Source organism: Leopardus geoffroyi, chromosome B1 (assembly GCF_018350155.1).
Source record: "Leopardus geoffroyi isolate Oge1 chromosome B1, O.geoffroyi_Oge1_pat1.0, whole genome shotgun sequence".
NCBI lineage: Eukaryota > Metazoa > Chordata > Mammalia > Carnivora > Felidae > Leopardus > Leopardus geoffroyi.
In genome coordinates, this window is record NC_059327.1 from 62,952,834 (window position 1) to 62,966,213 (window position 13,380).

The window sequence follows — 13,380 nt, forward strand, 5'->3', positions numbered from 1 at the left end:
AAAATAAAATTTAAAGTTCTATTAAAAGTATGAAAGTGTGTATATCCTCCCCAGTAGGGTTAAATTAGGGAGCTGATATTAGCAGAAATTTTTACTTTCTTTACATTTTTACAACGATCATGTATTTTTAGAAAATTTCATTAAAGTTTTGTTTTTTATTCCATTAAAAAAAAAACCCTGAAAATTCTAAATGCTTCATTTCCTATAAGCGAAATCCGTAAATATGTCATGTAAATTAGAATCTTTATTCTGTTCCTGTCATTCTGCTAGTGGAGTTTCCAGGTATAAATGGGAGCGATAGGATACTACTTATGCATAGAGCTGTGTCTGCAAACTAAATCTAAGGAAGACTATAAAAAATTAATATTTTTAAAAGAAGCAAGTGGCAGCCGAAAATAGTTAATTCTTGGATTTGGAACACAACCTTCAATGCCCAAGTCTCCGGCCAACAGCCAACCTCAGCAGAGATCGCTGGAACTGGAAGGTAGGACCAGCCAAAGCGACCCACAGAGCTGGTTTCAGAGCGGGACACGCCCCTCCGCCTTGGCCAATCGGGAGAGAGAAGGCGGGCTCGGGACCCGCCGGAGGCGGAGCGGGAGCCGAAGGGGTGTGTCTGAATTGGGGGCCGCTAAGTCCTAGAAGGTGGCAATTTTCCTGGGCCGGCGGCGCGCGGCGCAGGTGGAGAGGCCGGCTGGCCGGGACTTTGGCCTCCGGCTTCGGGAAATGGCGGCTGGGGGCAGAATGGAGGACGTGAGTGCACGGAAGTGGCGGGAGGCTGGCCCCGGAACCCCTTTCTTCCCTTGCTGGGCGCGCTGGGCGGAGACTGCGGAGGGAAGCCACCCTTACCCGGTGCGACCGCGGCCGGAGGAGACGCTTCCTGCGCAGGGCTGGCCCGGGACTCGGGGTTCTGGGACAAGACACCCAGGGGGGCAGTGGGGTCCGCGACGCTCTGGCTCCAGGCTTACTTTTCCGAGTGGAGGCCGGGTGGGCTGCTGGGCAGGGGATGCGCGGATGCTGGGGGTCCCAGGCAGGCGCCCAGCCCACGTGCGGCGCGCGTCTTTGATCCCGGAACTGGGAGCCTCACGTGATGCGCGCCTGGCCTGACAGCCGTCTCTGGGGCGCTCCTCTGAGCTGGGCCGCTTGGCTCCGCTCAGACGTATTGGGTCGCGGGGACGAATCTCCCTCCTCGTGGGTTCCCTGCCCTGGCTTTAGAGGGCTGTGAACGTGGAGCGGCTGCGACATGCAGGCCGGCTGCCAGTGTCTCAGGGGTCGACCTGTCACTGGCATCGTTCAGCAACCCGCAGTGGAGAAAAGCAGTGTCGTGATGTTTTGAATGTAACCGTGATAGGCAGAAAAGGATTTTTAAATCTCCTTGCTTAATGGATCCAAACCAGGTTACTAAAAAACTAGTCGCCTAGTCTACAGTCTGTAGAGTACGAAGTAAAATATTTGCATAAGTATATTGAAACATTTTTAGGGGAAACATGTAATTGTGCCCAGAATAACTGGCTGCCCCATTGTCAGGTAATAAAATTTTTATCCTTGAGAAATGCGAAGTTGAAAGAAATGCAAAGCACTAATTTGGATTAAGACATTAATAGGAATTATTACTGTGATCCTGTCAGTTCATTAGGGGCATCAGGCAAGACTCATAACAGTTCCAGCCCTACATGAGCTTAGATTCTTGTGTAAATAGCAACAACAGTTAAGGTATCTTAACTAAAAACCAAACAATTTTTTATTTTATTTTATTTTATTTCATTTTATTTTTTATTATTTTTTAAAATTTACATCCAAGTTAGCATATTGTGCAATAATGATTTCAGGGGTAGATTCCTTAATGCCTCTTACCCATTTAGCCCTTCCCACCACATACAACCCCTCCAGTAACCCTCTGTTTGTTCTCCATATTTAAGAGTCTCATGTTTTGTCCCCCTCCCTGTTTTTATATTATTTTTGCTTCCCTTCCCTTGTGTTCATCTGGTCTGTGTCTTAAAGTCCTCATATGAGTTAAGTCATATGATATTTGTCTTTCTCTGACTGACTAATTTCACTTAGCATAATACCCTCCAGTTCCATCCACGGTAGTTGCAAATGGCAAGATTTCATTCTTTTTGATTGCCGAGTAATACTCCATTGTGTGTGTGTGTGTGTGTGTGTGTGTGTGTGTGTGTGTGTGTACCACATCTTCTTTATCCATTCATCCATCGATGGACATTTGGGCTCTTTCCATACTTTGCCTATTGTTGATAGTGCTGCTATAAACATGGGGGTGCATGTGCCCCTTCAAAACAGCAAACATGTATCCCTTGGATAAATACCTAGTAGTGCAATTGCTGGGTCATAGGGTAGTTCTATTTTTAATTTTTTGAAGAACCTCCATACTGTTTTCCAGAGTGGCTGCACCAGCTTGCATTCCGACCAGCAGTGCAAAAGAGATCCTCTTTGTCCACATCCTCGCCAACATCTGTTGTTGCCTGAGTTGTTAATGTGAGCCATTCTGACAGGCGTAAGGTGCTATCTCATTGTGGTTCTGCTTTGTATTTCCCTGAGGGTGAGTGATGTTGAGCATTTTTTCATGTGTCCATTGGCCATCTGGATGTCTTCTTTGGAGAAGCGTCTGTTCAGGTCTTTTGCCCATTTCTTCACTGGATTATTTGTTGAGTTTGATAAGTTCTTTATAGATTTTGGATACTAACCCTTTATCTGATATGTCATCCTGTCGGTTGCCTTTTAGTTTTGTTGATTGTTTCCTTCACTGTGCAGAAGCTTTTTATTTTGATGAGGTCTCAGTAGTTCATTTTTGCTTTTGTTTCCCTTGCCTCCCAAGACGTGTTGAGTAAGAAGTTTCTGCAGCCAAGATCAAAGAGGTTTTTGCCTGCTTTCTCCTCGAGGATTTTGATGGCTTCCTGTCTTACATTGAGGTCTTTCATCTATTTTGAGTTTATTTTTGTGTATGGTGGAAGAAAGTGGTCCAGGATCATTTTTCTGCATGTCGCTGTCCAGTTTTCCCAGCACCACTCCCTTGCTGAAGAGACTGTCTTTCTTCCATTGGATATTCTTTCCTGCTTTGTCAAAGATTAGTTGGCCATACGTTTGTGGGTCCGTTTCTGGGTTCTCTATTCTATTCCATTGATCGGAGTGTCTGTTCTTATGCCAGTACCATACTGTCTTGATAATTACAGCTTTGTAATACAGCTTGAAGTCCGGGATTGTGATGCCTCCTGCTTTGAAAACCAAACAGTTTCTAATGATAAGACTAAAACTTTATTTTTTTTTTCAGTTGAAAAAATGGAAAACTGTAAGACATAGAAGTAGTTTTGACATTCATATACATTTAAAGAAAAATCATTGTTTCTGAATTTTTAAGGGTGAGATTCATGACCTGACAATGTATGGGAACAAAATCTGAGGGAAATGAGAGACTGTTAGGCAAATGTGTGCAGTAAATGCTTCTTGGTTGATTTTAACTTGCCCCAGGTTCTTGAATCTGTAGCTTTTCACTTTGGGATGAGTACAATCCTAGAAATCTGTTTCATCAAACAATTGGAGATTGATGTTTCACCAACAGTTACATACCTAAATCCCTTTAGATCTGAGCAAGTTGCCTGTTTTTGGTATTTTGTGGATATGATTTCTACCATTCAGTAAGAAGCTAAAACTATGGTGTATGCTGTAGGACTAGACATTTGAGTTAGCAGAGGCAGAGGCTTTTTAGTTAGGGTTCATTGTTTGCAAGCTATGAAACCAACTCTGGTTAATTTAAAGAAGTTAGGAATTTATTTGAAATGATACAGGGTGGATGAACCCTTAGGCTTCTGAAAGGACTTGAAACAAGGGCAGCTCAAAGGATCTAAGTGACGGGGGTCCTTTCAGGGTCAGCCCTGGACTGAATCTGCCCCACCATGGTCCCCCTTTGCTTTGTTGCTCATAGAATTGGATTGCCCAGCCCTCTTAGGTTCCACCTAGGCCAGAGGAGGGTGAAGAGTATTGAAGGATGTGCCCAGTGGGTCCCCAGGGGAAATTGAGTTATGGTCACAAAAGAAGAGGAAGGAGATCCGTATGGGCAAAAACAACAGATCTCTTGTACAGGTCATAAGTTACTAATAGTGTAAGTAAAGAAATTATTTGGATTCAGGAGTTGTCTTCCCTTTACCCTTCACATGCAGATGGGGAGGTGCCATCTGAGGGTGATAAGGTATTGTTTGTGTGGTTATATTACATTTCCTATAGAATCCACTGGACAGTTTATTTGATATAGCCACCAAGTACATTGTATTTACCGAACATCTATTAAGTGACATAGAGAAGAAACCGTATTCTAGTTTCCAACCCCTTCAATGTAGTCAGGAGAAATAAAAGGTATACACATAAAAAAGGAAGTAATACAAGACAGCATAAGAAATAATCCAATTAATGTGAGCAGTACATTTTATAGCAATTTTTAAAATTTTTTTAATGTTTTTATTTATTTTCTGAGAGACAGAGCGAATGGGAGAGGGACAGAGAGAGAGAGGGAGACACAGAATCTGAAGTAGGCTCCAGGCACTGAGCTGTCAGCACAGAGCCGGATGCGGGTCTCAAACTCACTAACCGTGAGATCATGACCTGAGCCGAAGTTGGACGCTCAACTGACTGAGCCACCCAGGCACCCCAGCAATTTTAAAGTAGAAAGAAAACACTTGTCAGGACAAGTTTCATGGAGACCTTAAGTCTTGGTTGCACCTTGCAAGGTGAGTTGGATTCTGAAAACAATAAGAGAGGATGTTTGTGGGGCACTCCAGAAAGGTCATTTAGGGTAGAGGAGATGGTGCATGGAAGAAAGGGAGGTAAACGGGAGATAAATACACTACTGTCTTACCGTTAAGTCTTCAAGGCTAGCTTTGTATAAATTCCCAGGTCCCAAGTGTTCAAGTTGGGCAATCTTCCATTCACTCCACACACATACTGAGCACCTACTCTGCGTTAGGTGCTAAGTATAAACAATATATACTACAGAGTCTCTGCCCTAGTCAAGCACACTATTCCCACAGCTTTGATACCTTGTGATTAGTATTATAAGTTAGCAGTAGGAACCACTATTCCTAGCCAGCATGGAGTAACAGGGCCTAGATTTATCCTTCTGCCTGAAACAACCAAAAAACTGTATACAATATATGAAACAACACTTTTTAAGATATTGAACATCAGGCAGTGAAGGAAAGTGTTTTCCAAGAGACAGGAAACAAAGTGAGTCGGGGGTGCCTGGGTGGCTCAGTCGGTTAAGCGTCTGATTCTTGATTTCAGCTCAGGTCATGATCTCATGGTTCGTGAGTTCGAACCCCGCATCAGGCTCTGTGCTGGCCGTGCAGAGCCTGCTTGAGATTCTCTCTCCCTCTCTCTCTCAAAATAAATAAGCTTAAAAAAAAATTTTTTTTAATTTAAAAAAACCAAAGTGAGTCATAGGATTGCCCCAGCCGACCACCTTGAGGGTCTGCAGGCTGTGATAGGAAAGGGTGCCCCAGCAGAGGTCAGCAGGCTCCCTGAATTGAGGAGATAGAGCTGAGAGCCTGGGGAGGCAGAGGCAACAAGGGTTCACACGGCGGTCCCTGGAGAGGAAAGAGCTGCACAGAGGGAGAACTGAAGATGTGCAGAGTCCCCCTTACGTAGTCAGCAGGGTCTTGCTCAATACATGCCTGTGAGGACATTTCCCACAGCCTGGAAAAGAACCACCTGAAATGATTAGAAGAAACAGTACTTAGTGCTCACACAGGGCCCGGAATAGTGCCTGTTCCGCCAGTCAGACTGGAAACCCCATAATTCACAGGGTATTAGGTGCTCAGAAAGGTCTTGCCTTCATAGTGGGGAAAAATTAGCCTTAGACTAAACACAGCGATGGTCCAACCTAATAATAAGTCTTAAAAGCAGAGTGTATAATAGGGTATATAATAGAGTAACATAACTGCATTCCAGAACAAAGCTCAAGGATATTTATAGGAATACAAAACTGTCCTGCACCCAAAGAGATAAATTGGGAAGTCTGGCATCTGATCCAAAAGTACTAGGCATTGGTAATTATGTGACATAATGAAGGTGTTAACTAATGCTTCCGTGGTAATCATTTTGCAATACATAACTGCATCAAGGGGCGCCTGGCTGTCTCAGTCAGTAGAGCATGTGACTCTTGATCTCAGGGTCATGAGTTCAAGCCCCACATTGGGTGTGGAGCCTACTTAATTAAAAAAAAAAAAAAGTGTATCAAATTAACTCATGGAACACCTTAAACTTACACAATGCTATATGCCTATTATATCTCAATACAGTTGGAAAAACTATCAAGCATGCAAAAAGGCAGGAAAATATGACATATAAGGCGGTTGAAAGTGATTCAGAAATGACATGCTAGAAATAGCAAACAGGGACATTAAAAAATTATTATACCCGTTTTCTCTACATTCAAAAGGTTAAAAAGACATATGGAAGATAGAAAATAGACCCAAGCCAAACTCGGGGACACGAAAAGTAGAATGTCAGATGAAAAGGGCAGTAGGAACAGTGTTGAAGCATCAGAGAAGCCAGTGATTTTGCTGAGACAAGCCTTGACACGTGGGCAAAAATAGGTAAAGGCCCAGGGACTGAAAGAGTTTTGTGAGAGATGGGAGCAAGGAGCGGTCGGCATCAGGGGGGAGAGAGAGAATGAGAGGCAAGTCCCAAAAACTAGCTTGGGAATGGGTTGGAAGAGAGAGAGCCAGTCTAAGAATTTGGCCTGTGTTCCGAGGATCATCGGGAGGGACTCAAGGTTTAGGGGAAAGAGACGTGTATGTTATTTTAGAGGATGTCCAGCTGCAGCAAGAGTTTGCTGAGGTCCGGAGACTGGAAGGCAAAGGCCATGAGAAACACTGGGGCCTGCACTGAATAGTGAGCACAGAGAGAAAAGAACAGACTTAGGAGTTCGGATGGTAAAAGGAATACTATGTGGGGAAAAGCAAGGGAAAAGCGAGTTAGAGACAATAGCGCCTGCTAGTTACTTACTGCTTAGTCTGTGCCTGCCAACGTTCTGGCACTTTTATGTATAGTAACTCATTTCATCTTCCCAAGAAAGCTATGAAGCAGGTGCTGTTATTATTCTCTTTTTTGAGCTGAGGAAACTGAGGCATAGAAAGCTGAAGTAACTTGCTCACAGCTAGGAAGCAGTAGAACTTGTACCTGAAGACAGGCAGTTTGACTTAGGAGCTTGCCTTTGACCACAGTACGTTCTGCCTCTGTGTCTGATCAGAGCTGATTCTCCCACAGCTCCTGGTGACCTCTCCTGGTGAGCCCAGGTCTTTGATGATACCATAATTGAGTTAGGAACACTGCGAAGATAGGTTTGGACCAGTCATTCATTCATCGGGTGTTCTCTGGGTGCTAACCCTAAGTCACTGCTGGGTGCCAGGATTACAGAGACAAGGGATGGGGAGTTCGTGGGTCTCATGAAATGTACTGGGGACGGGTAAGGAATAAGACCGTCAAAGTATAGTATGATAGAGGAAGTGAGCACAAACGTGGGAAGACGTGAAGGTGTGGCACGATCCAGATGCTGGGATGCCTGAGAAGGCTGCCTGTGAGAATTGCCCCAGCGGGGCCTGGACGGATGCACAGACGTTAGCCCTGTGGAGCTAGGACATCTGCTGACTGAGAAAGAGCCAGAGGCAAAGGAATCTCAAAAAGAACAGAACTAATCAGAATCATACCATAAGTTACGGCAGACTGAACAGATCTCAACAGATCCTCAAAGATCTAGCAGGATGATGTTTCCTTCTCTAAAATGTTTCAATCATAACTAAAAGTCCAATAAAGCCTCCACTAGCTTTCCAAATTTTTGTGGAACACCAGGATGTAGTTTAAGAATTGCAACCACACACGGGGCGCCTGGGTGGTTCAGTTGGTTAAGCATCTGACTTTTGATTTCGGCTCAGGTCATGAGCTCACGATTCCTGGGTTCAAGCCCCACATTGAGCTCTGCACTGTCAGTGCCTCTGCTTGGGATTCTCTCTTTCTTTCCCTTGCTCTCTGCCCCTCCCCTGCTTGTTCTCCCTCTCTCTCAACATAAACTTTAAAAAAAAAAAACTAAAAAAAAAAAAAAAGAACTGCAACCATATGTAATTATTTCATCAATAATGTAAATGATGTTAGATAAATCAATATCTAAGTTTTGAAGGCTTAAAGAAAAAATGTTTGCTTTAATCTCATTCTGTATTATCTCATTTGAAGATAACGGAAGTTAAGATTTCCTGTACCCATTTTAATACTTGCTTCACCAATTTGTGTATAGTAGTTGTCTAGAAGTTTATGGTCTTTTTAAATTGGCTCTAGGTAGGGAGTCTATTTTTCTTGCTTCTAACTTGTATAATGGGTTTTTAAAGCTTTATGGTTTATTTTTTTAATTTTTTTTTAACATTTATTCATTTTTGAGAGACAGAGACAGAGCGCAAGTAGGGTTGGGGCAGAGAGAAGAGGGATTCACAGAATCTGAAGCAGCCTCCAGGCTCCGAGCTGTCAGCACAGAGCCCAATGTGGGGCTTGGACTCATGAACCATGAGATCATGACCTGAGCCAAAGTCAGATTCTTAACCAACTGAGCCACCCAGGCGCCCCAAAGCTTTATAGTTTAGTAGATTTGTCTTAGAAACATAATCCAGAAAGTGGTGATTATAGTTTGCTTCTGTTTTTCTGTCCCTCAGGGCTCCTTGGATCTCACCCAAAGTATTGAAGATGACCCCCTTCTGGACACCCAGCATCTCCCGCATCATTCATTACATGCTCATTTTAGACCCAGATTCCATCCTCTTCCTACGGTCATCATAGCAAATCTGCTCTTGTTAATACATGTAAGTTGGCTGGGACAAAGTAATCCATACAAAGGTGATGTTCTTAAATATATATAGAAGCTCTTTAGAGGGCAGTTTGGCTACATGTACTGACATTTAAAATGTGCATACTTTTTGACCCATCTCTCTTCTTCAAAGAGTTTACTGTAGATGTATTTGCTCATGTGTCAGGAGATTGTTGATAATAGTACTCCTGTCCATGATATCAACTTACTGCCCCTACCACCACTCAGAGGACACTTTGTATGTCCCATCCATATGAAAGAATGCTCTGCAGTCTCTGAAAAAGAAACAGGGTGGATGTGCATATATTAGACCAGCCTTCACAATTATATTATTGAGTGTTTGCAAACATAGGTTTACAACAGTGTGCACAGAATGTTCCTATTCACACATTTTAAAAGAGAATTCAGAGGGCTGCTGTGCATGTGTATTCCTGGCTAAACACAGATTATTTCTAGATGCATTCACATGACTGTTTTAACACTAGTGGCCACTGAGGTGGAGGACTGAGGGCCTCATAGAAGGATACCTGATATATTTTACTATCTGCCTTTTATACTATTTGAATTTTTTCCCCCATATGCATGTATTTTTCAGTTACAAAAGAAAAAAGAGATGTAGATAAATCTATATATGTTGACAGAATCTTATCAATTTATCTACACTTAGGAAATAACGTTAAGCAGAGAAATCAAATTGCAGCAGAACAATAAGTACAGTGGTGCTCCATATTTTATATTATGATAAAATTATAAATGTCTGGGGATTTTTAAAAACACACATGTTGCTACCAGTAGATAAATAAGTCCTGGAGATCTAAGGCATAGCACAGTGACCACAGCCAACCATACTGTGTGTATTGTAAACTTGAGAGTTGCCAAAAGATTACATATCTTAATTGTTCTCACCACAGAAAGGAAATGATAATGATGTGAGGCGATAGAAGCGTTAGCTAACACCAAGGAGGTAATCATATAGCAATATATATTAATGTATTAAATCCACACATTATAGGTGCACCTGGCTGGCTTAGTCGAAGGAACACGTGACTCTTGATCTCAGGGTTCGAGCCCCACATTTGGTATAGAGATTACCCAAAAATAAAATAAAAACTTAAAAAAAAAAAAACCCAAAACGAAGTGGTACTCCTTAAACTTACACAATCAACATCATGTACCAAAAGGAACCCCTAAATGGACAAACAAACAAGGGAAAAAACCTCCACGTGTGAATGGTCTTGTTGTGGGCTTACTGATGGCTCTGCATCTACTCTGTTAAAAATCTCCATTTCAGTTGTTGAGATCTGAAGTGCGAGGGGACATAGTTATTTTTTGCTACAATGTGAGAAATCCAGAGGGCAAATTCTTAGCAACCCAAGTGTTTATGGGGATGAATGTGGTTCATTGACTTGCTCAGCTGCTGCTCCAGTGACACGCACTGTGTAGCCTTGAATTAAGAACTGAATACCCTGATGGGGTGCTTGGGTGGCTCAGTCGGTTAAGCATCCGACTTCGGCTCAGGTCATGATCTCACAGTCCGTGAGTTCGAGCCCTGCGTCGGGCCCTGTGCTGACAGCTCAGAGCCTGGAGCCTGTTTCGGATTCTGTGTCTGTCTCTGACTCTCCCCCGTTCATGCTCTGTCTCTCTCTGTCTCAAAAATAAATACACATAAAAAAAAAAAATTAAAAAAAAGAACTGAATACCCTGAGGAGACAGATGTGTCCTTTCTCCTTGTGTAGATCTAGTAAGTGCAGTGTGGTTCTGCCATGGCTTCTGATCCCCAGATTATCAACTGAAGCACTTCTTTCCTGATGCCACCACGTGCAGAGGTGGCCTCTTGGTCCCTGCATCGTGGCCGGTTTTTCTTCTTCTTCTTCTTTTTTTTTTTAATAATATACTCCTTAATTCATGTAACATACTCTTTATGTATATATACCCCCCACATACACACAAACATACACACATATCACTTAAAAAAAACCTTTTTATATTAAGTTGCCTGCCTATGATATTATGGGGTCGATTGCCCTAGTTTTAGGACTAAGAAAATATCGTGTTAAAAAACAAACAAACAAAAAAATACCAGCATTACCCTGATACCAAAACCAGATAAAGACACCACCAAAAAAGAGAACTACAGGCCAATATCTCTGATGAACATAGATGCAAAACTTCTCAACAAAATACTAGCAAACCGAATCCAACAATACACTAAAAAAATCATTCACCACAATCAAGTGGTATTTATTCCTGGGTTGCCAGGGTGGTTCAGTATTCCCAAATCAATCAATGTAATAGATTACATTAATTTAAAAAAAGAACTATATGATCATTTCAATAATGCAGAAAAAGTATTTCACAAAGTACAACATCCATTCATGATAAAAACCCTCAACAAATAGGTTTAGAGGGAATATACCTCAACATAATAAATGCCATATATGAAAAACCCACAGCGAACATCATCCTAAATGGGAAAACACTGAGCTTTTCCTGTACAGTCAAAGAACAATGTTGCCCGTGATACATTCACAGGGATGTCTATTCTTACCACTTTTATTCAACATAGTACTGGAAGTCCTAGCCACAGTAGTCAGATAACAAAAAGAAATAAAAGGCATCCAAATCAGCCAGGAAGAAGTCAAACTCACTATTTGCAGACAACATGACCCTATATATAGAAAACCCAGAAAACCCGAAAGACTCCACCAAAAAACTGCTAGAAACAATACACGAATTCAGTAGTGTCATGGGATATAAAATCAACATACCGGAATCTGTTGCATTTCTATACACCAATAATGAAGCAGCAGAGACATTAAGGAATCAATCCCATTTACAATCGCACCAAAAATCATAAGATACCTAAGAGTAAAGCTAACCAAAGAGGTGAAAGGGCTGTACTCTGAAAATGATAAAGCACTGATGAAAGAAATCAAAGGTGACACAAAGAAATGGAAAGACATTCAATGCTCATGGATTGGAAGAACAAATACTGTTAAAATGTCTATACTACCAAAAGCAAGTGGCACATTTAATGGAATCCCTATTGAAATGCCAACAGCATTTTTCACAGAGCTACAACAAACCTAAAATTTGTATGTAGCCACAAATGAGTTACCAAAGCAACCTTGAAAAAAAACAAAGCTGGAGGCATCAAAATTCTGAACTTCAGGTTATAGTACAAAGCTATAGTAATCAAAACCATATGGAACTGGCATAAAAATAGCACATAGGTCAATAGATCAGAATAGAAAACCCAGAAATGAACCCACAATTATATGGTCAATTAACTTCAACAAAGCGGGAAAGAATATCCAATGGGAAAAAGACTGTCTCTTCAACAAATAGTATTGAGAAAACTGGACAGCAACATGCAGAGGAATGAAACTGGACCATTCTCTTTCGCTGTACGCAAAAATAAGCTCAAAATGGGGTGCCTGGGTGTCTCAGTTGTTTAAGCGTTGACTTTGGCTCCAATCATGATCTCACAGTTAATGGGTTGGAGCCCCGAGTTGAGCTCCACACTGCTGCTGTGGAGCCTGCTTGGGATTCTCTCTTTCTCCCTCTCTCTCGTGCTTTCTCTATTTGTGCTTTCTCTCTCTCTCTCTCTCTCTCAAAATAAATAAATAAATAAAAGGAAAAAAAAAAAAAAAAAACAACCTCAAAATGGATTAAAGACCTAAATGTGAGACCTGAAACCATAAAACCCCTTAAAGCACAGGCAGTAATTTCTCTGACATTGGCCATAGCAACTTTTTTCTAGATACGTCTCCTGAAGCAAGGGAAACAAAAGCTAAAGTAAACTATTGGGACTACATCAGAATAAAAAGCTTCTGCACAGTGAAGGAAACAACAAAACTAAAAGGCAACCTACAGAATTGGAGAAGACATATTTGCAAATGACATATCCGATAAAGGGTTAGTATCCAAGATCTATAAAGAACTTATAAAACTCAATACCCCAAAAATAATTCAATTAAAAAATGGGCAGAAGATATAAATAGACATTTTCCCAAAGAAGATATCCAGATGGCCAACAGACCCATGAAAATATGCCTAATATTACCATCAGGGAAATGAAAATCAAAATGGTAATGAGATATCACCTTGTATTTGTCAGAATGATTAAGATCAACAACACAAGAAACAACAGGTGTTGGTGAGGATGTGGAGTAAGGGAAAGTCTCTTGTCCTGTTAGTGGGAATGTAAACTGGTGCAGCCACTCTGGAAAACAGTATGGAGGTTTCTCAAAAAGTTAAAAATAGGGGCGCCTGGGTGGCGCAGTCGGTTAAGCGTCTGACTTCAGCCAGGTCACGATCTCGCGGTCCGTGGGTTCGAGCCCCGCGTCGGGCTCTGGGCTGATGGCTCAGAGCCTGGAGCCTGTTTCCGATTCTGTGTCTCCCTCTCTCTCTGCCCCTCCCCCGTTCATGCTCTGTCTCTCTCTGTCCCAAAAATAAATAAACGTTGAAAAAAAAAAAAAATTTAAAAAAAAAAAAAAAAAGTTAAAAATAGAACTACCCTACAA

At 41.9% G+C, this 13,380-nt stretch overlaps 1 protein-coding gene across 4 annotated transcripts in view; it reads left to right on the forward strand.

The window, feature by feature from the left end:
* Positions 1-571: 571 nt before the first annotated feature.
* Positions 572-13,380, forward strand: part of TMEM192 (transmembrane protein 192) — a 31,238-nt gene continuing 18,429 nt past the window's right edge. For 2 of the 4 annotated variants that reach the window (XM_045463826.1, XM_045463835.1), the window contains exons 1-2: positions 576-750; positions 8,703-8,849. In XM_045463826.1, the coding sequence (XP_045319782.1) occupies positions 724-750; positions 8,703-8,849 (174 nt within the window). In that variant the 5' untranslated portion in view covers positions 576-723. Of the gene's footprint in view, positions 751-8,702; positions 8,850-13,380 lie in introns of all 4 variants that reach the window. The other 2 variants (XM_045463819.1, XM_045463844.1) reach the window with 2 other exon arrangements.